The sequence below is a fragment of the Leptinotarsa decemlineata genome, unplaced genomic scaffold, assembly GCF_025532065.1.
Source record: "Leptinotarsa decemlineata unplaced genomic scaffold, Ldec_3_MD MMD2_tig00026340_RagTag_RagTag, whole genome shotgun sequence".
Taxonomy (NCBI): domain Eukaryota; kingdom Metazoa; phylum Arthropoda; class Insecta; order Coleoptera; family Chrysomelidae; genus Leptinotarsa; species Leptinotarsa decemlineata.
In genome coordinates this window covers 10,899,158-10,923,576 of record NW_027412694.1, presented here as the reverse complement: position 1 = coordinate 10,923,576, position 24,419 = coordinate 10,899,158, and the positions used below count along the sequence as shown (strand labels likewise).

The 24,419-nt window shown below is 36.3% G+C and overlaps 2 protein-coding genes and 3 long non-coding RNA genes across 5 annotated transcripts; all 5 read right to left on the bottom strand.

Annotated features, from left to right (window-relative positions):
• Positions 1–162: 162 nt before the first annotated feature.
• LOC141485903 (uncharacterized) lies at positions 163–1,511 on the bottom strand. Its single transcript, XR_012467522.1, has 2 exons — positions 1,434–1,511; positions 163–1,378 (listed from the first exon to the last, which is right to left on the bottom strand). It is a non-coding gene; the product is annotated as an uncharacterized lncRNA (long non-coding RNA).
• Positions 1,512–5,938: 4,427 nt separating this feature from the next.
• Positions 5,939–7,710, bottom strand: LOC141485910 (uncharacterized). The gene is made up of 2 exons (XR_012467530.1): positions 6,880–7,710; positions 5,939–6,826 (listed from the first exon to the last, which is right to left on the bottom strand). It is a non-coding gene; the product is annotated as an uncharacterized lncRNA (long non-coding RNA).
• Positions 7,711–13,430: 5,720 nt separating this feature from the next.
• Positions 13,431–14,440, bottom strand: LOC141485855 (uncharacterized). The gene is made up of 3 exons (XR_012467496.1): positions 13,968–14,440; positions 13,614–13,678; positions 13,431–13,556 (listed from the first exon to the last, which is right to left on the bottom strand). It is a non-coding gene; the product is annotated as an uncharacterized lncRNA (long non-coding RNA).
• A 401-nt stretch (positions 14,441–14,841) lies between these two features.
• Positions 14,842–18,882, bottom strand: LOC141485853 (zinc finger MYM-type protein 1-like). Its single transcript, XM_074183404.1, has 2 exons — positions 18,364–18,882; positions 14,842–17,947 (listed from the first exon to the last, which is right to left on the bottom strand). Exon 2 carries the CDS (start codon positions 17,932–17,934, stop codon positions 15,010–15,012), a length of 2,925 nt encoding a protein of 974 aa, XP_074039505.1. The 5' UTR covers positions 17,935–17,947; positions 18,364–18,882; the 3' UTR covers positions 14,842–15,009.
• A 491-nt stretch (positions 18,883–19,373) lies between these two features.
• Positions 19,374–21,780, bottom strand: LOC141485854 (uncharacterized). Its single transcript, XM_074183405.1, has 2 exons — positions 21,427–21,780; positions 19,374–20,437 (listed from the first exon to the last, which is right to left on the bottom strand). The coding sequence occupies exons 1-2, from the start codon at positions 21,778–21,780 to the stop codon at positions 20,231–20,233; spliced, it is 561 nt and encodes a 186-aa protein (XP_074039506.1). The 3' UTR covers positions 19,374–20,230.
• Positions 21,781–24,419: the final 2,639 nt, after the last annotated feature.

The window sequence follows — 24,419 nt, the reverse complement described above, 5'->3', positions numbered from 1 at the left end:
ATAGAATTAGAACCTCGTCAAGAAAACGCCACTTTTTTCATGAGTTTTCAGGACCTCCAGTAATTCGATTACTGTCGATTCTTGGTATTCGAATTATTCCCATTACTAATATTTGGCAGGATATTTTTAAGCAATCTGTCCGAGTCTAAATAAAAAGCAGAATTGTTAAAGGCTTAAAGACAAAATGAATGATTTAATGATTTTTAACAAATTTAAATATCAAAACAAAAATTATAACTTCTTAATAAACAATGTAAAAAATATTTTCATCACAAAAACAAAAAATATAACTCCTTAATCCTACTACTAAAAACAGATTAGTCCATTATACAGTCTATCATTTCATTTATCACAGTTACCATTAAAAATAAGTACGTTTTCAGTTCAAATACAAACAAGTAAATGCTCTGGAAAACTCTCAAACAGAAATAGGAATAATGTAAATAGCTATTTCTTAGCACTAACTTTATAAAAAGATTTTGGTTTCAACACAACTTAAGATATTTTTTTAATAAGTCTTGCAGAAGGTTCAAATTGGTAACACAAATCTCCCTTTAATCCCAAAAGTGATTTTGTATGCATTATTGAATCGCAAGTGTCAACTTCTAATCGATTTCTCTGCTTACATTTAATTAATAAAAGTTGGGAAAATATTCTCTCAGCTGCTGCCGAAGAATGTGGAATTGTCATTATGGCTCTAATGACTTGATACAAATTGGGAAACATAATTTCATCTAAACCATTTTTGATTTCCATTGCAGAATTCCAAAATTCTTCAAAGTTCTTATGTACTTTACTTTGAAGATCTGCCACAGAACTCACTAAACGGTACTCAGAATTTAAGTTTTCTACATCAACATAAGGGAGAAAATTTTTTGATGTACAATAATAGTGGATCTTTGAAATCAATCCGTTTTGTTATATGTTTACATAATTCTATATAAAACCCAAGAGCATTAGTTCTGAACTTTGAGAGTTAATTTTTATCTAAGGATTCACTATCAATAATCTGCTCAACTTTGGCTTCAAAATACATTTCCTCAAGTTTGAGGAAATTATGCGGATTTCCAACATTTACCTCATCGATAGGTGTTTTATCCAAGTATTTCATTTTTATGAAATTTCGTAGAAAAGTTTTGTACAATTCTGTCAGTCTTATTAGCAACACATCCACTTTACATGTTTCACTTTGGAATTCTTTGTTCAAAGTATTAACATACCCAAGGGCATATGAAAGAAATGAGAAATAAATTTTATAAATTGGGGTTTTCAAGTTTTCTAATATTTGGGACGTAATTCTCAAATCATCTGTGAAAACAGCATTTGTAAAATATAGTTTGAGTGCATCTCATGACTGAAGGACCCTTTCAACAGCCGCCTGTAAGTAAATAGTATTTAGATTTTCCTTAGACCTCAAAATTAAAATATAATACCTGTAATGATAACCACCTTGTCTGACTTGTTTTCAAAAGTTTCAAAGGTTTTAATTTTGAAAATTCCTGGTATTCTTTTGTTATAAACTCGGTCAAGGTCAACTGAATAAAACAAGCAACTGTCTGCTATCGTTGTTATTTTGGTACTGCTTTATTGTGTTTCACTCAAATCATTTGAGATATAAAAACTGCAAAGCTTTTTACCTGAACGTATAATACAGGGTGAAACCTACGGGCATATATAACATCTCCCCGTTTAAGATTTCACTGATATAATAATAATTTCAAACTAAACCTAACTTAATCCTAACCTCTCAGGAGGTTTTATTTGACTACGTCTTCTTAATATTCTATCGAAAACTGGATTATTTTCACAGTTATTGGAAGAAACGTTTTCATTGTTTACTTGAGCCCTATTTCTATTTGCACTATTTACAATATTTACACTCAACTCTGAACGAGGAATGATATTGATGACATCCTTTTTATTTTTAGATTCAATAATATGGTTTTCAAGAGAATTATCTTTTTTCAATTGGTCTAGATGGCGTTTCCATATCATTCCTTCATTCGTTCGTACGGAATAGGTTCTTTCTCCTAACCTTTCAATAATTTTACCTTTACACCATTTATCAGCACGTTGCCGAAAATCCCGAGCCCAAACAAAATCGTTAGCTTTGAAACTTTCCGTTCTTTTACCTTTAGCATGATGTTTCTGTGACTCTTGATTTTTGATAACATTTTGATATACTGAGGGCATTAATAAATCAAATTTACAGTGCAACTTACGTCCCATTAATAATTTCGCTGGCGTTTCCCCTGTCGTGGTATGTGGAGTGTTACGATAGTGAAATAAAAATCGATTAATGATCAAATTGCAATCAACATTTTTATCATCTTGGGTAGCTTTCAAAATCGCCTTTTTTAATATTTTAACCGCGCTTTCTCCTTGCCCGTTGGTCGAAGGTTATCCCCATGCAATGCACAAGCTTTGCAAGATTTTGCCTTTAACTCAATTTGACTATTCATACTTGGCCACCAAAAGTAGGAGCGCGCAAGTGACTTCATTTTAACAATCCCCATGTGTGAAGAATGTAATTCTTTTAAAATATCCTCTCTGTATTTATTTGGTATAATTAACCTATAACCCCACAATAAACATTGCTGTTCTAAGAATATTTCATTTTTTCTTACAAAAAATGGAGATAAGTCTTTACAAGGACATCGATCAGGCCAACCGTTTTGAACATAAAAAATAACCTTGCTCAAAATAGGATCCACTGCTGCAGCCATTCTGACCTTTTTAAAATCAATTGGATAATTTGATTCTTCAATATAATCTATATATGAAATCTTGCAATGTTCATCTTCTTGTTCATAACAATTTATAGGCAATCTCGACAAAAAATCTGCTGTATTGTTAGAAGAATTAATATATTTTATTTCGTATTCAAACCCTGATAAAATGTATGCCCACCTCTGAAGTCTATTTGCTGCTAAAATAGGGATACCTTTTTTGTTACCAAAAATTGTTAGTAGAGGCTTATGGTCAGTAACAAGCAAAAATTTTTTACCAAAAAGATATTGAAAAAATTTTTTCAATCCAAAAATGATTGCCGCAGCTTCTTTTTCAATTTGCGAATAATTTAATTCGGCAGAGTTTAGTAATCTTGACGCAAATGCTATCGGTTTTTCAACCTGATTTTCAAAAATATGACTTATACTAGCCCCAAGAGCAAATTGTGATGCATCCACAACAAGTTTGACCGGTTTATCTGGATTGAAATGTGTCAAAACTGGAGCCGTTACCAACAGTCTTTTCCCACTTTCAAATGCCTCTAAACATTCTTTTGTCCACTTCCATTTTACATCCTTTTTTAATAATGAGTAAAGTGGTTTTAGAATATTAGAAATATTAGGTAAAAATTTACAATAAAAATTCAACATACCCAAGAACGATTTCAACTCCGTAACAGTAGTAGGGGTAGGTATATTTTTTATTGCTACAATTCTATCGTCCGATGTGTGCAGCCCTTCCTTATCAATGACATGGCCCAAATATTTCACTGAAGGTTGAAATAAAGCGCATTTTTCTTGCTTGACTTTTAGACCACATTCCTGTAACTTCCTGAAAACCTGATCCAAACGCTCAAAATGTTCTTCATCGTTCCTTCCCGTTACTAAAATGTCGTCTAAGAAAGACACTACACCAGGCATATTTTGAAAAATTTGTTCCATAATATTCTGAAAAATTGAGGGAGCACTAGTTATCCCGTATGGTAAACGAGTATAAGAAAAAAGTCCCTTATGAGTAGTTATAGATACTAATTTTTGAGATTCTGGGGTCAGAACTAATTGTTGGTATGCCTCAGATAAATCTATTTTGGAAAATGTTTTACCCCCTTCTAATTGTGAAAATAAATATTCGATTCTAGGCAAGGGAAACCGCTGAATATTTAAATTAGGATTTAGGGTTACCTTAAAATCGCCACAAATTCTTAAATTTCCATTCGATTTCATGATTGGTACAATGGGCGTGGCCCATTCTGAAAACTCAGTTGGAATCAACACTCCAATTTCAACTAATCTATTTATTTCCTTTTCAATTTTCGGTTTCAAAGCAAACGGTACTGGACGGGCTTTACAAAATTTCGGTACAGACCCTTCTTTTACCGTTAAATTTATTGGAAATTTATTGAAGGTTCCTAATTTATTATCAAAAATTTCGTAATATTTGTTCTTAAACCATTTAATTTTTTCAGAAATTTCATTTACCTTTTTATGGTTGTGTTCAGGTTCAACTTCAGCAAACTGAATTTTACCTATTCCTAACTGAAGCATCTTTAACCCATTTCGGCCTATCAGTGGTGGGCCACCATTTTTTATGACATAAGTTTTGAGGACAAAATGTTTGTTTTCGAACAATATATTAAAATTAACGTAACCCACTGGTTCAATAGTCAACCCAATATAATCTCTTAAACTTAAATCATTTTTAAACAATGGTATCTGTTTAAAGTATCTTAAATATAAATGTTCAGAGATTGCTGACTGAGCAAATCCAGAATCCGCTTCAAAATTAATTGGAATATTTTCAACCACTAATTTCACATAAGTTGGCTTAACATTATCACATGTGTCGATATTGAAACAATTTAAATTGAAAATTGACTCAGTTTGCAAACTCTGATCTGATAAAATCTTATCAATTTTAGGTTCACTTAAATTTTCATTTTCAATCAAAAAAAGTTGATGAATTTTATTACATAGGGGCGCCAAATGTCCTTTCTTTCCACATTTATGACAATTATTGTTTTTATAAGCACATTCGTTTGACAAATGATTGGTTCGTCCACAAACGTAGCACTTACTTGAGTATTTTTTATTTCGACTCACCCGCTGGTTTCCATTAGCCTTACCAAGTCGACTAGAAGACCCCGGTTCGGGTTGCTTGTGATTGCTTCCCGATTCCTTAAAATTTTTCCTATGATAGCGTTGGTTATAAAAATTTACGGGTTCCGTTTTTATGTTCGTACCAATGGACGCTTCTCTGGAATGATGTTCACTAATTGCTGACTCCTTTGCCAAAGCCAATTTAACCACTAATTTGAACGTTACTGAATCTGCAGTTGCATCCTCTTCAAAAAGTCGATCCATAATTTTAGGATTATTCATCCCAAGAACGAAAATGTCCCTCATAACTAAATTCAATTCAGTCCCAAACTTACAAGTTGTTGCTAAACTTTTAACTCTGGCCTCCCATTCGGCCACACTTTCTTCTAATCCACGTTTTGCGGTGTAAAATTTCAGTCGTTCCGAGAAATATGATTTTACTGGCGAAAAATGTTCAGTTAACAATTCCACCAAATCGTCGTACGTTTTTGCATCCGGTAAATCCGGTACACACAAATTTCTTACAAGTATGTACGCTTCTTCATTTAGCGTATTTAAAAGAATAGCTTTCTTGCGATCCTCATCATTTATTTTGTTCGCCACAAAAAATTGTTTAAGTCTTTCTTTGAACACTGAAAAGTTAGAGTTTTTCGGGTCGAATGTATTAAGTGATCCGAGCAGTCCCCATGTTTCTGGCATGTTGATATTATGATCAATTGCATTAACGTAACTAATTAGTGCTATATTTCGCGTAAGAACAAAACTCCTCGTCGCCAATGTTATAAACTCGGTCAAGGTCAACTGAATAAAACAAGCAACTGTCTGCTATCGTTGTTATTTTGGTACTGCTTTATTGTGTTTCACTCAAATCATTTGAGATATAAAAACTGCAAAGCTTTTTACCTGAACGTATAATACAGGGTGAAACCTACGGGCATATATAACATCTTTGAAACCCTCAATTCTCTTGTACTATTTGAGAAGTGATTAATGATGTTTCTCAAAAATTCTTCTACCAACTTGGCCAATTTTACAGCTGCTGCTGATGCACATAGATGTAATGAATGGCATATGCAACCCATGACTATTATTATAGGGTTAATTTCTCTAAATTTGGTTTGCACCCCTACTTTATTACCCATCATTACAGAGTAATTATCGGCCCCTAAACCAGTCATATTTTCTATAGTTATATTATTATCTTTTAAAAGTTTTAAAACAGTTTCAAACAAACACTTGGCAGTACCATTTTCAACTTCTATCAGTCCTAGAAATCTATCTTTTATAGAAACATTATCGTGAAATCTTATAATGACAGCCATGGATTTTTTAGTTGAGATGTCAGTAGTTTCATCAATTATTAAGCTATATAATTTATTTATATTTAAATGCTCTTTTAGTTCTGTTAGAGCTTCTTCAACTGATTTTTGGTTAAATTTGTAGCCTTTGTTCTTCCAATTTCCAATTGTTTTGCAATGCTTGAACCGGGACATGTAGATGCTATCAACTTTGGTAAATGATTAATCAAGAGAAAAGGCAAATTTTGTTCATGAAGAAATACTGTAAGTTTAAGTTCGGCAGCTTTCACGGAATTTTTTACATGGGCTTTCTTAGGATCAACAAATTGCCGGATTTGAGCAGTTGTTCTCAGAATGTTACTTTTTAATTTATGACTTTTACTTTTGAAATGTCTATCAATATGGTTGTAGTTGCAAGGTAATTTTTTATCGCATATCTTGCAAATGGGCTCTTGCTTTACACATTGTAATGAGGGGAATTCTTCCAACCAAACATTTCTGAATTTTTGAGTGTATTTTTTTTTCTTTTTTGGTGGTTGTTCAGAAAACTCGCTATTTTCTGAGTCACTCGGTTTTTCACAAGTACTGGTATCTGGTTTATCTGGAGATTGGCGATATGTTATTGACTCACTAACATATTCTGTTGATTTGGAGGAGGAGGCAACAGGTTCCCCAATATTTTTGGGTTTTCTAATAATAAATCTGTAAAATTATATTCATGAAAAAAGTGGATTGGGATATTGTACCAAACTTACTCATCCATAATAATTGCCCTCAACAAAATACATACTTTTTTTAGTTTCTTCGTACAAAAATAATATTTTGTTATTTATTTTTGACATTCGACTATTGTGCTCTGTGCCTCTGTGCTACTGTGCAGTAGTGCAGAGTGCAGTGTGCACACAGAACACAGAGCAATAAACTGCAGACTGCAGTGTTGCCAGAGCAGCAGTACATCATTTCTAGATGTTGTCCATGCCATTTTTATATAGGGAGGATACAAGATGATCATTAATGGAGATTTCACAAGCGACGAGTAATTGTTAAAATGGAGTACAATTTTATAATTTGGAGTAGCGGAGTAAAAAATAATCAATAGTAGTAGATCTACTCCGATCGGAGTAGCTGTGGCAACGGTGGTCCCCCTTGGCAACTCTGGAGTTGATGCCGACGAAGATTATCACTACGAGTGAAAGATTTACCAGTCACAGGAATACATTTTATATGATATGTTCTTACTAACTCACTTGATGTAAACTGACATAACTAACACTCGTCCGCTTTTTAATTACAGTCTGATCGGGCCCGTCAAGACGTCATAGCCAACCCCACCTCTGAGCTACATGAGCCAAGCCCACCTCCCAACTGGATGCAATAACAGATGTCGATACGAACAGGCAGTGGTCGTTGCGCTCTCGTAGAGGGCAGACGTTAGGCAGACAGTCCTCGGCCGCCTGCGTGTCACCATCCATAGCGAGGCTAGAGCGATGCATTACGTCACAGCCTCACCACATCGAGAGAGGTGAGGGCACACCGATGAATACGCATTATTCAGAAACACGTCGTGGAATGAACATTTCGCTCTCTTACCGTTGAACGGTTGTTGCTGTGACGTCACACTACTACTAACTTGGTGGGCTCACACCGATGGAACATTCATTACTTGAAGGATCTTCGAAGTATGCAGACGTATGTTTGTACAAAGACAAGTACATGATGAAACCCTGTACCGTGCATTCCTACACACACACACACACACCAATCAAATGTAATTACGTCACTATGTCACACACACACATACACACAAAATCTCACACGAAAAAAAATTCTGAACGATCCCTGCACCAGACCCTTTAAGGTCACATCGCCTTGATGTTACTAAAAAACAACAAAAAAAGCAATTAATACGTCATCGCGGTGGGGGGAGGCCCAGAACCGGCTGTAATCTACTACTCAAAATGAAGTTATTCGAGATAGCTGAGGCCTAAAGATGTCGAAGTAACTTGTTGGGGTGAGTAGTGGGGGAGTCACTGGAGATTGACAGGCCCGCGGTGCAGACCACATGGCACTCACTCAAAAAAGTCATCGGCCAACTACCCAATTCCGCATCTGATGATGACACCGCGTCACATGATGACACCAATTACAGTGACGCATTGACGTATACCTATGATTGTCGTTCTTTGTTCTATGATAAATTTGACGATCGTAATAAAAAAATGAGTCACATGTCATCGCATCCAAATTTGGGATCAATGTGTTTTCAAACCATTCCTAGAAAATATTAGCTACCATTTCTTATGATAGACCTCAGTTTTTTTTCCATTTAATTTCAACGAATTCGGATATCATCCTTTACTTCCTCCGCTATGCACAATGATTAGTCGCGATCCTTGTTTGCAGGCTTGTTAGGCATACACATGCTCGAATTGTGTCGAGAGTATCATACCAAGTTTAGTCCATAGAAAATTTGGCGTTGTTTTTGACTATATTTAGTTATTTGTTCTAAGTATTTGTTACACAATTCCACTAATCATCTGTTTTCCATAGCTGCTTTGTTTGTTTATCATTTTAAATCTAAATCCTAGTTTCTTTATCCAATTCTGAAGGGTGAATTATTCAATTTCTTCCTTATGATTTCAGTTGTAGGAATCTCATTGCTTTTGTAACAGTCGTATATTCTTTTTTCAATGATTTTATTAGATGCCCTTCTAAAGCTTTTGGTAATCCCGTATCACATCGCGTCTTGCGTTCATAAGGTTTGTTTTTGACTATTTTACGTACAGAGTTGAGAAAGGAATTTCGGTCAAATCTGATGTTGCTTGTAATAGTTTGTTTCTCTCGAAACCAAACTTGAGATGTAGATTCTTTTATACATTGAAACATACTCTCTGTGTTTCAATATTCAAATGCACACGAATCTTATTAACTGATATCATTACACTGGAGAAAGTCTGCGTTGTTATCACACTTGTTATTACCATTCGCATTGTCCAAGGACACCACACTTTAAACAGATAACAGAAATTTCAAGTGATTATAACTGCACCAATACCAAATTTCAACACTCAAATCGCGATCAGTTCCTGAATTGAACACAACGGCGATAAAATAACCAAAGGCCGCATTCCCCGATTTCTATTCTTCAGCGTAACATGACTTCAAATTCAATTTTATGACTCTTCAGCTAATTGTAAATTTCGGTTAGTAAAAATTATCCAATACGAGCTGCCAAGTCTACAGTCCAGGGTTATTTGTTTGCTGCCGGTTTTTTGGCCTTTGAGAGTGCCGTCAACTTTACGAGTGCACAATATCGGTTACTTCGACTATACATATAACTACATTTACATCACAGACTGAGATTTACGTTCTCAATTTTAACTAAAAATGTCGAATGTCATGTCACAAACATCAAATAACATTTCACACGCACAGAGCATGATCAAGGCGCTCGGTATCATTGGAAGAGCAGAAGAGCATTGAAGTGTAACCCAGTACTCAGTCACAGAATATCGGAACCATCTATGTAAGAGTCTTACAGTAAGACACAACCCAAGGAACCGCCGTCAGCGGTGCCAGACACTCAGTCTACGCCAACGTTGCCAAGGGTACTCGGCTCGTGTAACGCGGTAAATTCAAAATCAAACCTCAAATATTTGTTAATTTTTTCAATATCTGAGCCGGGTAAATTCACTTGAGGGGAGCGAGAGGGTGAAATTAAATTCAAGAGGGGTAGAACTACCCCGTACGGGGTAGCTATGGCAACAGGCGGTGGCCGGTTTCAAGCTAGATGTGTGGGAGAGGTGTCATGTAAGAGCCCTCGACGGTTACTCATCCATGAGTGCCCTTCGGAGTAACGAAAGGGTATTCGGTGCAGGCCACACGGCGTACACCCAAAAGTTGTAGGCGAACCGCCCTATTACGCACGGTCAATGGCCGCGACCTCTTCGACATAAGGTCTGAAGTAGAGGGTGCTCAAAACATTCCTCGACGGTTACTCATCAAACGTTGGAAAGAGAATTTTCCTAACATAAGTTCTAGGGGGAGATGAAGTGCCCGATAACGGCTGGAGGTTAGCGAGCCTCATCTCCAATTGGCGTTGGCCTCCTAGGGGCAACGCCTTCACTAGCGGGCAAACGGGACGGGATGCAGTGATCCAATCAAGGGTGCATTGCAGCCTCTTACTGAGGCACCGGACAACCTCTAGTGGTGGGGGCTTGCGGTCCATCTAATGGAAACTAGTATCCGAGTCTAGCCTTGGAGGGCACCAAGGCAGACGTTCGAGGTGTCAGGCCCGGATGGACGGAGCTACTAGTATCCGAGCTTAGAATCTCAATTAGCCACTTCTGTGACCATATTTCCACTTGATTTGGTTAGTTAGCGGAGGCAGGTGTACGACGAGAGCACTGAATATTTGGGTTTGCGAAAGCTTTGGTCAAAAAGGATGCCACGCGAGCTCACAATCGACCAAAAGCAATAACGAGTTGATGCTTCTGAGCATCCACCACAAAAAAAACTCTAATTTATTACCAGAAACAAAACGATCGTCATCTAAGTGGACTGCACGTGCTGAGACGCATCTGTCGGCTGGCAAGGTTATGATATCAGTAATTTGGGATGCGAGTGGTATATCATCGTCTATCTAGAAAAGAGATGAATCAACATGAAGTCGTGGAAAAACGGCCTCATTTGAAGAAAAAAAGAATGCTGTTCCATCAACACAATGTACCGTGTCGAAAATCAATGAATACGATGTCGAAATTGCTTCAGTTGGTCGTCGAATTGCTTTCACATCCACCGTATTCTCTAGATCTTTTTCCTGTTCTCAGACCTCAAGAGAATGATCGCTGAAGAGAAATTTAGCTCCGATGAAGAGGTAACCGTCAAAACTGAGGCTTATTTTGAGATTAAAGACGAATAGTACTATAAAAATGATATCGAAAAATTGTATGATCGCTATACTCCTTGAATCGCCCTCGAAAGCAACTATATTGGATGAATGAATCGAATTGTATCAAAAAATTTTTTTATATGTCAATCTACTAACTTTTCAGCCCAACTGTTATATTATTGTATTGTGTATCGTTCTTATGAATGATATCTCTTTCGAGAACGAATGTTAGGAGTATACACTGAATTGGAAAAAGTTACTTTATATAATTCAATGTTCACGTGAAAGTAACTTCTATGATCTACACATAGCTTATTTTGGACGAAATCGCTTTCCTCCTTCCTTTAGAAGTTTACTACATTTTTTTTATTAAGATGGAGTATTGGAAAGCCAATAATCTACTTTCCCAATAAAGTCGTTAAACAATAACTAATTTAATAGATACATACGTAACAATAAGAATTGTCATATGTTCAAACAAGGGAACATGAATTGAACGAAATTATCAAACAACAAGAAGAGTTAATCACTAGTGCAAATAATGAGATACACACGGAATATGTTACAGGACAAAACTCGTAAATGCACTGATACAAAGTCACACAAACAGTTCAAAATGTGAAAAATGTCTCAACCCAGGCAAATATAAGGACCCAGGAAACTTCAGTGCAGAAGGTGGTCCTTTTTGAGGAAGGTAGTGATAATGAATACCCGCCAGAAACCAAGAAGAATGAAACACGGGCAATTGTTAGAGAAAAATGGCCAATATTGGGAATTTATCAACAGCCACTTCCGAAGTGAATCACAGGGTGTTCATTCCAATCCCAAAAATCCTCATTTTATATGACGAAATAGATTATGGTTTGAGAAAATCTATGTCCAAATTTATTGGAGAAGAGTTCACCATACAAACTATCATCAAACCAGGGGCTTATTTCTTGAATGTGATAGATGCTGTTGAGCTGTCGATGAATTTCGGCCTCAATGACTACATAATAGTTATTGCAGGTTTTAATTATTTCAAATCAAAGAAATATCCGTCATTCAGAGAAATCAACAGTAGGAATACAGAGTGTAGTCATACGAATATAATTTTTTCATCTGTACCTTATGGTAAGCAAGTAAAATTAAATGATCTCATTTACAAATTCAATATCAAGCTCAATGAATATAAATACAAATTGAATCATTATGCCGAAGGTGATATCTCTTTTTTCGATTTGAATTGTACGAAAGGCACGATGCAAAGTGAACAGGAAATTGCCAAAAAAATGTCAGATCTCATATTCAGAAATGAACAATCAAAAAATTTGAATTCTCCACCATCACGAATGAAACCGTTCAAGGTTTTTTAGTCCCCTCCATGAAGACACTAAAAATAGTTCAGATAATGAAAGAAAACTATGTTCTAAGAGTTCCTATGATCCAAAAATATCATTTGAAGAACATAACAATTGTAATCATTTCTCCAATTGTAACTCTATTACTTTAGTCTTATTCAACATTCAGTCCCTTCAGAACAAATTAGATGAACTTTTTTAATTTTTAAGTGACTTGAATTTTCCTACAATAGTCTTGCTTACGGAACATTGGTGTAATAAGCTCGAACCAATAAGCATTCCTGACTACACTGTAATATCTAGATACTCCAGAAACTGTTCTAATCATGGAGGAACTGTAATATTGATTAGTAATTCGGCTCTCGGTGAATTGACATTCGTTCAAGTTGATAAGTTCTAAGACTTGTCCGAAGACAAATCGTTTGAGTTTTCCGTCTGCTACAGCAAAAAAAATAATCCGTATATTTTATGTGTTTACAGTTCACCTTCTGCTGATGAAGATATTTTTTAATAACCTAAGCTATTTATTATCTGAATTATCTGTCAACTCATCTATATTATTTACAGGTGATTTTAACATAAATTATAACAATGAGGATTCGACAGACACAGACTCACTCAAACATTTATTTCTAACTTTTGACTTGAATATGCACGTTGATTCAGATACTCGTGTTTCCCAATTCTCTAGCTCTTGTATTGACTATGTTTGTAGCAATTTTGATGTACAGAACGTAGCATGCTCAGTGATACCATCAGGTTTATCAGATCTCGAAGCAATTACTTTTCTGTACGTCTTGACTCATTAAGTACACAACGTAAACTTAAGTTTGGAAGACTTTATAGTAGAACAAATTACAATGGGTTTTATCAGAATTGTCTAAAGATCAACTGGGAAGGTATGCTGTCCCAAAGTGAACCTTTCCTCGCATTTCACAACGCGCTATTGAATATATTTGATAAATCATTTCCCATGCAAAAAATCAAGGTCGGAAAGAGAAATCCATGGATTACAACAGAATTGAAAAATTCTTAGAATAATTTACGTACACTGTGTTACGTGTTAATTTACTTTTTTTTTATGATTTTCGTTAAATTAACTAGAAAAAAAATATACAACTTCGATGTTTATTTATTTATTGTTATGACATTTTTGAAATAGTGCTTCCATGAGATCCGTTAAATTCTAAGTTTCTGTACCCTGAAAATAATACGCTCTGTATATTCAATTGCATCTAGTTATCATTCAATCACTTACCATCAATCAGTTCTTGTTTATAATTGCCTTGTAGTAATTGGTGCTTCGAGTGTTCTCTGAGATTCCTGTGGAATACAAATACGAGAAATAAATAACCTAACATTCTCATATTTAGTTCTTCAAAATATACATTCACATCACTGTTGAGTTATATTGGCAATCTGTGTCACTTCTGTTAAGTTCATATCATTGAAAGGTTTGATTAAAAGGGTTCACCTGTGACGTCATTGAAGATGATTTTACCCCGAACAGACCGTCTGTGTCATCAATAACCATGACGACCAGATAACCGCAATAATTAACCCATTTCATGGGATTGCGAAATAAAACTGATTAGATGACAAGTTGACATACCTTTGAAAGGGGGATATCCTTTCCTTTTTTGATCATCACGGCACATGGCAGGAGCTAAATTTGAGAATTGTGCTCACATCTTGGATGGATTTGCCTTATACGTATTAGGTGGTGAATATAAGAGTTTCTTATTCTTGAGAAAAGAAAGAAATATACACTTCAGTGTTCTGGGATTTGAATTATTCTATCTTCCTAATCAAGCCGTAATCGTTAGACCTCACTTCAGGCCGTCCACTATATACAGGCCTTTTCATTTTTGGCCCTTTCGCTTTATCTCTTCGTTGGACGTTGGTTACATCTTGACGATTAGCTTATTGTTACCTTTGTTACGGTACTACAAGAAGTCTCTGACAACCAGAAAATCATTGATTACAACTATAATACTTACCATAGAATCTCAAGATCATTTATGAACACACCAGATCTCTACAAAGTTTCGAACGGAGAGAATATCCATTGGAAAAAGATATACGCTGGCAACACCTTGATCAGGGTAGCTCTTTCCAATATTTCTATTGCTTTACAGGCCCGTGCTGGACCCTTTCTTAGGGCGGTGGACGGCCATAGCCAAAGGGCGCCAACACCCCCCCCCCTCCACCATTCCTAACCTCTGTTTTTTTAGCGTGTTGATCGCTCATGACGCTGGGTTCAATTTGCTATTCTGGCATCTGGTCACCGTACGAGCGAACGATCACACTTACACAATCGTACCAGTATTTGTCAAACAAAATGGCCATTTATTGTTTGCTCAAGAATAACGGTAATTTTAAATATTTGCAATGCGGAATGGGAAAATAACTGTCGTACTTATATCGTTTGAAGAAATGTTTAAGCTTAAGCTTTTAAGCTAAAATAAAATAATTAAAAGAGAAAGTAGGAGTTGAAACGTAATAAGTGTAATTTTCGGTAAACATTTCACATATAACATGCAATATATACATTTAAAAAAAAGTTACCACTTATTACATAATTTTTAAGGAAATAAAAAAATATATATAATTCACAAATGTAGGTCTTCTTTGAGTCAATTTGCAAACTGAATCTAAACCTGAAGAAGTCTTTTAAGTTCGGAGCTGGAGTTGCAAAGATAGTCAATAACGCTGTCTGGATCTATGGAGTTCAAAATATCAGCTTCTGATTGCATCAACAGTAATGATTCTAAATTGTCATTTGTCAAAGACGATCTTAATCTGGTTTTGATAAGTTTCAACTTTGAAAATGCTCGTTCGCAAGAGACTTGAGTCAATGGGATAGTTAGAAGAAACTTATACACTTTTGAAAGTTCTGGGTATTGTAAACAGTACATGTTATATTCTAATATAACTTTATATGCACACTTGATACAGCTATTGCATGATGCCGACTCTTTGCACTGGACCTCGTGGTCTTCATCATCTTCTTCTTCTTGCGCATCGATTTTCTCGTCTGAGACATCTTCATTCTCATAGTCGGCGTTCAAACTTGCATTTGAAATCTGGGGCCATACATTTACGAATGAGATAAGTTCTTCTTTCAGCTTTTCTTCATCAACGTTCAAAACTAATTCTCCTATTTTCTTCAATGCTTTAGGTGGAAGAGATTCTTGGGATTTGAATGTTTTTGGGTCAAAACATGCCAGATCCAAGTATAGCGATTTGTGCTGCACAAAACGGCTTTCCATAGTTTGGACAGCTCTCTCTACAATTACGAAGAAGATCTTTATTTTGAATTCTTCTTCCGGAGAAGTTCCAACACTGTCGTCTTCAGCAAGTTCTCCTGCCATTTTCTTTACTTTCTTCTTTCTTTTCTCAGTTATTGCTTTGCCAATAACAATCTCATTAAGAGTTTCATCGGCCTTTGCTCTTTCTTCGAGTTTCTGCGTCATTTTCAAAACAAAGCGTTGTGCTGCATTCAAAGTCTCATCAAACTTCTCCCTTAGGTGTTTTAGCCTACTAAGAGAAGACTCAATATTCCTCCACGCTTGGGCGTAGTCCAGATTCTTTGTTTGGAGGTAATCCGATAGTGGCGTAGTGATTTTGAACAATTGCAAGAATATCATGCCAACAAGTACTGTTTCAAAATCCAGATACTTCTTAAGTAAAGCAGTTGCTTCATGTCTCACTTTGGCGTTGAAATCAGCTGAATGTGAAATTTTGAACAGAGCCAATACCAACTCCAGATAAATGTGTTTGTTAGGTTTAGCTGTGTTTGAAGACTGTTCTTCAGAAGAGGTCCACATGTCTATTCTGCCGAATATTTTCGTTGCTGCATTGCTGCGGCTTCGCCATCTGGTAGCCCCAATGGCTTCCAACTTGTACTCAGGATTTTGCTTCCTAAACATATCCAGTCTTTTAATTGAATCCTTCAAAAAAACCTGGGTCTCTTGCATTATGCTGAAAAATGAGATTGTTACAGTGAGGCATTGAGCTGTATCAGATATTACGAGATTCAAAACGTGCGCGTAGCACCACGTGTGAATGTGATTTGGGATTTTGCTGGCCATTTGTGCAGTCAAACCATTATACTGACCGCTCATGTTAGACGCACCATCAAACGCATTTGCGACGCAATCACTCAAAGGTATTTCAAGTTCTGTCAATACACCAGAGAGAGTGTCAAATAATGCCTCTCCTGTAGTAGAAACCACACTTTTTAATGCCAGTAGTCTCTCGCACACTTCATGACCTTTAACATACCTGGCAACTATTGCACATTGATCATTGCTACTTATGTCTATCGTCGTGTCCATCAAAACTGAGTATTTGCCGGCCGATTTGATTTCATTTGCCACGACAGATTTGATTTCTTTTGTCATACAGATCATTATTTTTGCTACCGTGTTGTTACTTAGAAATGTCACGGCACTTCCTCTGCCCACCCTTTTGTTTTTGCCTTTTTTTTCGTGTTCCACGTCTGTTTTTTTTGTTGACCTCTTAGACATGCGCGTATCACTTTCTTCAATAGCCTTTTTCAAGTGTTTCTCTAACTGTGGATCATACTTGGACATTAACATAATAATTTCTAAGAAGTTGCCATGGTTGATTGTGTCATCTTTAAGAGAGTAAGCAGCTTCCTTTGATGCACGAAAAGCCAATCCTTGCTTTCCTATAAGCTTCAAGACATCTATTACAATTTTCACCACATGTCTCCTTTCTAAGACTTCTTGTTTCCTCTTATCTAGTTGATCACAAAAAAGAAGGTCACGAGTACTTTTCTTACGTTTGGCTACCATAAAAGCCTCGACGGATTGAAAATGAGCTTTGGACATTTCATGTTCATTAACTCTTTGGTGGACATGTTTCCAGTCTTCAAACCCTGTACAAAAGGTTGAATTGGAGTTGCTGCTGTAAACGATGCAAATAAAACAGAACAGTTTCTTTGAATTTTCGTCATATGAAATCCAATGTCTCTGAAAGGTTTCTCCATCGTTTCGTTTTACAGTGTATAAGGGTTTTTTGTCATTAAAAGGCAACTCTCTTTCATCAGGTTGTATTGGATGATAATCAAGATATGCCGATAAATGTCTTTCGCTTGGTTTTTCGAAGTAATTGATTATATGTACTTGAGATTCTTCTACTGAAGAATAACATCTTCGAGCCGAATTTCCTGTGTCAAGTGAAGGTGCTTCCAGTTTACGAGGACTAAGATAATTCGGGTCTTGCTCTTCAGTTTGTAAATTTTCAACTAATTTGAACCCCTGAAATCTATCAGAACTGAGATCGGAAAACTGATTATCATAAATCATTTTGGAACAATCAAGATTTGATGAGCTTGATGGTGAAGACAAGTTGAAGCTAACAAATTCTGCTTCCTCAAACGTTTTGTTTTGTGCATGTGATTCAAGATTTTCATCTTCAGATGGGCCGTCTGGTTTTTTAAACAAAGCTGTTATTTTTGAACATGATATTGCAGACTCGAGTAGAAGTTTGTTTTTCTTTTCTTGACGAAATTCATGTCCACTTTTTTTCCTTTTATTTTTCTTGTCCATGATTTGTAACCCGCTAAAAAAAATTTAACTGATCACTTTATGTATTTAAAAAAACAAGATTTAGTTTTAAATAAATGCAAGATTAAAAGAGCATACTTTGACAACATGTGGCTATTTGACAGTTCGAGTAAAAGATAAACAAACATAGTATGTTACCAATAATAATTTTAATGTGATCTGTATAAAATATTTTGATGAGATGATTAGTAAAAGTAAATGCTTTGGCCAACTTAGACGCCCCTTATATATACTCTGTTTTTTTCTCAAATTTACCAGCCACTGTTCCACTGTTGTGAGAAAAGGCTTAGGTCTATGCTATGCAGAAAAGGCTTAGGTCTATGCCTAGTATTTTGCTTTAGGTTATCTATATCTATGTGCTTTTTCCACCTCAAACCTCAACTCACTAATAAGAATAATAACAACACTTACCTTTAACATTAAGGGTTTGAAACTTGCACGGGAAGAACAGTAACAGCACCGAATAACTTGAAATAAAACACTAATACAATACTACACAAGTACAAGTTACAATCAGGCCGACTGCATGAGTTTACTGACTAGTGAGTAACATGTAACATACAAGCATGAACAGGTAGACGAAATTGGGACTCTCGTACCGCCCCCACTCCCCACACTTCCTGAGGGCGCTGTCGTAGTTCATTCTGTGTAGCCTACAGCCGCAACACTCAACCCGGCCGCTCGGCAATATCGACGATAAGCTTCGTCTTATAATGATCCAAATTTAATTATATTTATTATTTAAATTTTCTGTTTACTTAAACGGTGTTAATTATGCTGTTAAACATTTAATGTTGGCATTCTAAATGTAAAATTTGTAAGGTTCGGGGCCGGAGGGTGCCAGAAAGGTCCGGCCAAAGGGCGCATCCGGCCAAAGGGCGCACCGGGACACGTTCCGGTGTCCCGGCGGCCCAGCACGGGCCTGTTGCTTTACTTATATTAATATTACACCTCTTGTTGCTTGTCAATTATCCTGTTTATTGGTTACATTTGAATGCTGCTTTTTGGCTGTGAAGCCTTATCTACCAGTGATTCTGGAAGAAAGAATACAACTAACTAAATATCACAAATCTGAAATTGTATTTACTTGCCACTTACTAGTTTATATATATATATATATATATATGTAAACTCTGATGTATATATACATAGGGGTATCAAATGATCATGTCCTTCTCCCCATGCTGATTGAATGTTTCAATGTTAAATCTATATGTAGTTAAGTCTACTTGCAACTTGCACAACGAATAAATCCACTTCCTATAGCCGCATTTTCACGTGTCAAGTAGCTAAAGCGAGTTACTAAAGCAAGTAACTAAAATTTAGTCCGTTCGTTTTAGTGAGCGTTCACATGTGTAGGTACCTGCTTTGTTGTTTAGTTGTTTAGTACAGATTAAACATGGCAGGAAAAGTGACGCGTGCAGCAGTGCGAAATTGTATATTGACGTTATGTGGCGAAGTATCCGAAATACTTGCAGAAGAAATGAACAAAAACAAAAAGAAGCGTTGCTGGGTACGTAAATGGCTGAGTAGAAGAGAAAGATATGGTGCTTCATCTACGTTATTAAGAGAATTAGCAGCTGAAGACGCACCAGAATATAGAAATTGTCTGAGGATATCTCAAGAACAGTTTGAAATATTGCTGGCTCAAATTGCGCATCAAATTACGAAATACGACACTGTAATGAGATCGGCTGTTCCAGCTAGAATAAAATTGGAAATCACATTGTCCTATTTAGCCACAGGGAATAGTTATAGAACGTTGCAGAGGTTATTTCGTGTGTCAACACCTGCAATCTCCAAATTTATACCCGAGGTGTGTGATGCTATTTTTGAAAGTCTGAGAAAATATATAAAGGTATGTATTTTTTGAATATTTTTATTGCGAACAAGTTGTTGATGAACAAAACATGTTAAATATTGGAAAAAGCATGTGCTATCATCTGTGATCTTCTAATATCGTCGTCATAGGTAAGATTTGCTTCTGCATGGATTATAGTGCTGAAGCCATCGCTATACGAAGAAGGCATGTCGGAATATGTAGGGGACTGCATTGGTGTAGAGATGGCAGATGGGGCGTTAGCACTGCTGGTATGTGTGTCTGTGTCGTACCGAATACTCTGGAGGTCTTGGAGTTTAAAACTGGTAAGAACAGACTGAATACGTTCCTGTGCTTGTATTGCAGAAAAAGCAGTTAACGTCATTAATTGTGCAGCAACACTGCGACCAAAAGCTATGTATTCATGTTCATTGGCAGGTTCATGTGTGATAGTTTCGGTTATTTTTTTAGGTCGTTAACTACTGCAGTAACCTGTCTCAATTTTGCCGTAGCTCTGATTTTTTTCTGTGGTGGTTCCTGAGACTTTTCCTGTGGTGGTTCCTGAGACTTTTCCTGTGGTGGTTCCTGAGACTTTTCCTGTCTGGCAGTCATTATTGCCTCTTCATCTTGTTGTTGTTGTTCGTCAACTGCTTCTTCGCGTTGCATCTGAAATAGAACAAATAGATATACCGTATTATGTATTTTAGGTACCGGAGTCCCAAGAAGAATGAAACGTTATTGAAAAGGGGTTTCGTTTGAAGTGGAACTTCCCCAAATGTTACGGTGCGATTGATGGGAAACATGTGACGATTCATGCGCCGGCAAATTGTGGTAGTGAATTCTTCAATTATAAGGATACTCACAGCATTATTCTGTTAGCTCTGGTAGATGACAACTATTGTTTTTCCTATATTAATGTTGGATGTTCTGGAAGACAATCCGATGGTGGGGTTTTCCAACAATCATCTTTATTTGAAGCCCTAGAGAATGGTTTATTACCAGATGGTGGTTTCATCGTAGGTGACGATGCATTTTCATTGAAAACATATCTGATGAAACCCTATTCAAAAGTAACACTGTCGGAAAATCAGAAAATTTTCAATTACCGCCTTTCACGGGCAAGACGGATAGTAGAGAATGCGTTCGGAATTCTGCTTAGCCGATTTCGCATTTTTGAAAAGCCTATGGCATGCTTACCAGAAACTGTGGACAAAATTATCAAGGCCAGTTGCGCACTACACAATTATTTGCGAATCACTTCTCAGAACACTTACACACCAAATGGATCGTTAGATGAAGAAGATAGAGAACGCGGTCAGATTAGACCAGGTTCTTGGAGAAATGACAGTAATATACCCTTGCCGTCAATAAGACCTTTGGGGAGTAATCATTCGTCACGACGTGCAAGAGAACTGCGAGATCGACTCTGCCAGTACTTTGTGGGCGAAGGTGCGGTGCCATGGCAGCAACGGATGATATTTTGACTATACCTACTTTAATATTAATATTATAATATGTACATACTTATTCCGTATTTGGTTACATAGCTGGAGAGATGTATTGCTTTAATTTATTACAAGTTGATACTTTCGGGACGGGAAAACACGTATACGGATTAATTACCTATCATATGAACACTACTATAATATACCTACATTGAAATTATCCTGCGTGGGCCTCTTATTATCCTCTATATTACGTAAAAATGCGTCCATTTCCTTGAACCATTTCACACTGGGGACATAAATATCCTCCGCTCCTGCTCCAGACTTCATCGAGTCCCTTATTTTCTTTTTTTCTTGAGAATAAGTTGACCTCAACGCCCGTATTTTGTTCTTGATTTCAGGCACTCCGAATCCTTCTATTCCCATGATCTCCTCAATTTCCTTATACGCCGCGTCCCGAGCTTGTTTATTTTTATAAATCACAGCCTTTGTATCCCATAGACATCGCCTTTCCCGATACTCTTCTACAAACTTTATTGTAGTCGCTTCACTCCAACGAGACATTTTCAAAACACGCCACCAAATTAAAACACAACCAACCTTGCAGTCTGTACTATGAACTTGCCTAAACTGAGCTGTCTACACTTGTTTAGTCGGCTTGGTAGTTGCTAGAAAGCGAAGGTGGGAGAGGCAACTTGCTCAAGTAAATAGAACTTTTTCTATTCACTTGACTAAACAGTTTACTAAATTATGTACTTGCGCAAGTACTAAATCAAGTTGTTTACACCATACAAGTTACTAAATTTAGTTACTTGCTTTAGTAACTCGCTTTAGCTACTTGACACGTGAAAATGCGGCTTATATCACACGAGAGTATTTCTTCCACGACCCACTCTCCGAAAGTAGCTAACCACAGTATTTTAATTAGTAAAAACCCCATTATAGCCCCCAAACGTTGCTCCTATCATTTAGAGGCGTTTGCAGGTTATAACTGCATAACATACGAAAATTTGCCGACAATCTTTACTTCCACGACTTCTTCAATATATAGATCTTCTTCAATATATAGATCCACTATTGAGAGAGCGAAGGAAATCCATTATGATAACCAAATCGGTAATTCGACTAATAAAATGAAAGAAGCATGATCTGCTATCAGTGTGGGAATATTACTTAGTCCTGATAAAATCCATGATTATTATTGTTCGATCGCAAAAAACCTTAGTAAGAATATAGTGGTATCTTATGATCCCTTAAAAATCTTGAAGATGTCAGAATTGAGGATAACCTATCATTGTACGATACAAGTATTAGTGAATTAGTAAACATTTTGAGAAATATAAACAATAAAAATGCAACTGGATGTGATGGGAATCTCCATAAAAATTATTCAAAATCTTCCAATTCAGGCACTGCAAACATTGGTATCCCTAATCAACACCTCCTTCTACAATGGAATATTTCCTGATTTTCTGAAAACGTCCATTGTCCTTCCATTATATGAAAGTGGAGATTCAGATGATCCCGCGAATCTTCGCCCGATCTCTCTTATTCCAACTATAGCCAAAGTTATTGAAAAACTTGTGAAAATACGTCTGACAATTTTCCTACAATACCACAATATTTTAAGTGAAAGCCAGTTTGGTTTTTAAAGCGATAAAAATACGCACGATGCAATCTTTTCGTTTCTTTATGATATCTACTCAAAGTTTAGTTCTGCGGTTTTTTGTGATCTTTCTAAGGCGTTTGATTGCGTTGATCATAGGATCTTGCAAAGAAAAATTCACCAATACGGCTGCAGAGAAATGACGCTCAAATGATTTGAATCTTACCTTTCAGAAAAAAATCAAATGGTATGAACAACAGGACTTTCAGAAAAAAAAGGGGAAATTTTGTGTGGTGTTCCACAAGGATCAGTTTTGGGACCCATCTTATTCTTATTATATGTAAATGACATTGCAAATTTGATCATTTCTGGAAATTTCTCTCTTTTCGCTGATGACACGACGATATTGTGGAACAACAAAACTCAAATGATTTACACAATGATATGAAAAAAATCAGGTAGTGGTGTGATGCTAATTTGCTATCCTTCTATATCACTAAAGCAAACATTTTATCATTTAGATGTGTTCTTGATGACCTGTCATTCGGTGATAACTTAGTGATCAAGAACGAGACTCAATCTAAATTTCTAGATATTCACTTTGGCAACAAGTTCAAATTTATCGAGCATATTAAACAACTTAAAAGTAAAATTTGTTTTGGATATGCAGTGAGAGTAACTTCAATAAATTTGGGAATCAAAACTGCCAGAACGGTGTATTACGCCCTCGTTGAGTCCCACCTACGTTATGGAATTCCGTTTTGGGGAGTATGCAATTCATCAGCACTTCTGTCTGTATTAGTACTGCAGAAACGGGCTATCAGGTATACCTATGTGTAAGATTAAACCTCGTGATTCGTGCAGACAAATTCGTTGAGCAAAAGATTTTAACAGTGATTGCTTTGTTCATTTTGGAAACGGTTTGCCTCATTTACAAAAATATGTCCCCATTTGAGGCTTCATGCCATTCTAATAGCACCCGTTCCACCGCGTTGAAATTGCCAGTTTCTTTAACAAATTTGGTCAGGAATTCTATTCATTACAATGGAGTCAAGGTGTTTAATCACTTGCCCTCAGATATAAGACAGGCAAATTCGACCAACAAAATGTTTAGAATAAGAATAAAAACATTTCTGGCTGATAGACCCTATTACAATTTGCAAGAGTTCTATAATGATAAATTTACGTGACAAAATGTGCATATTTGAGTTCAGGTTATATAAGATTTTTGTTTATACTCTTGTTTGGATATAAATGTTTGTTTGTCTGATTCAATTGGTGTGTTTATATGTATATATATATATATATATATATATATATATATATATATATATATATATATATATATATATATATATATATATATATACAAATATGAAAGTTATTGAGTGTCTTGATATAGAAACAGAAGTTAATATCGGACATAGCACTCATGAAAGTGGCAAACCATAGACACGTGTGCGGTTGGCTCCTGTTGGTGGCTCCGTGCATTTGTATTTCTATCTTTTGGTAACCAAGTGTTGCCCATCCTTACACTTGGCTGCACCATACTGATGATGGGCCAAAAGCCCGAAACACGTGTCTATGGTTTGCCACT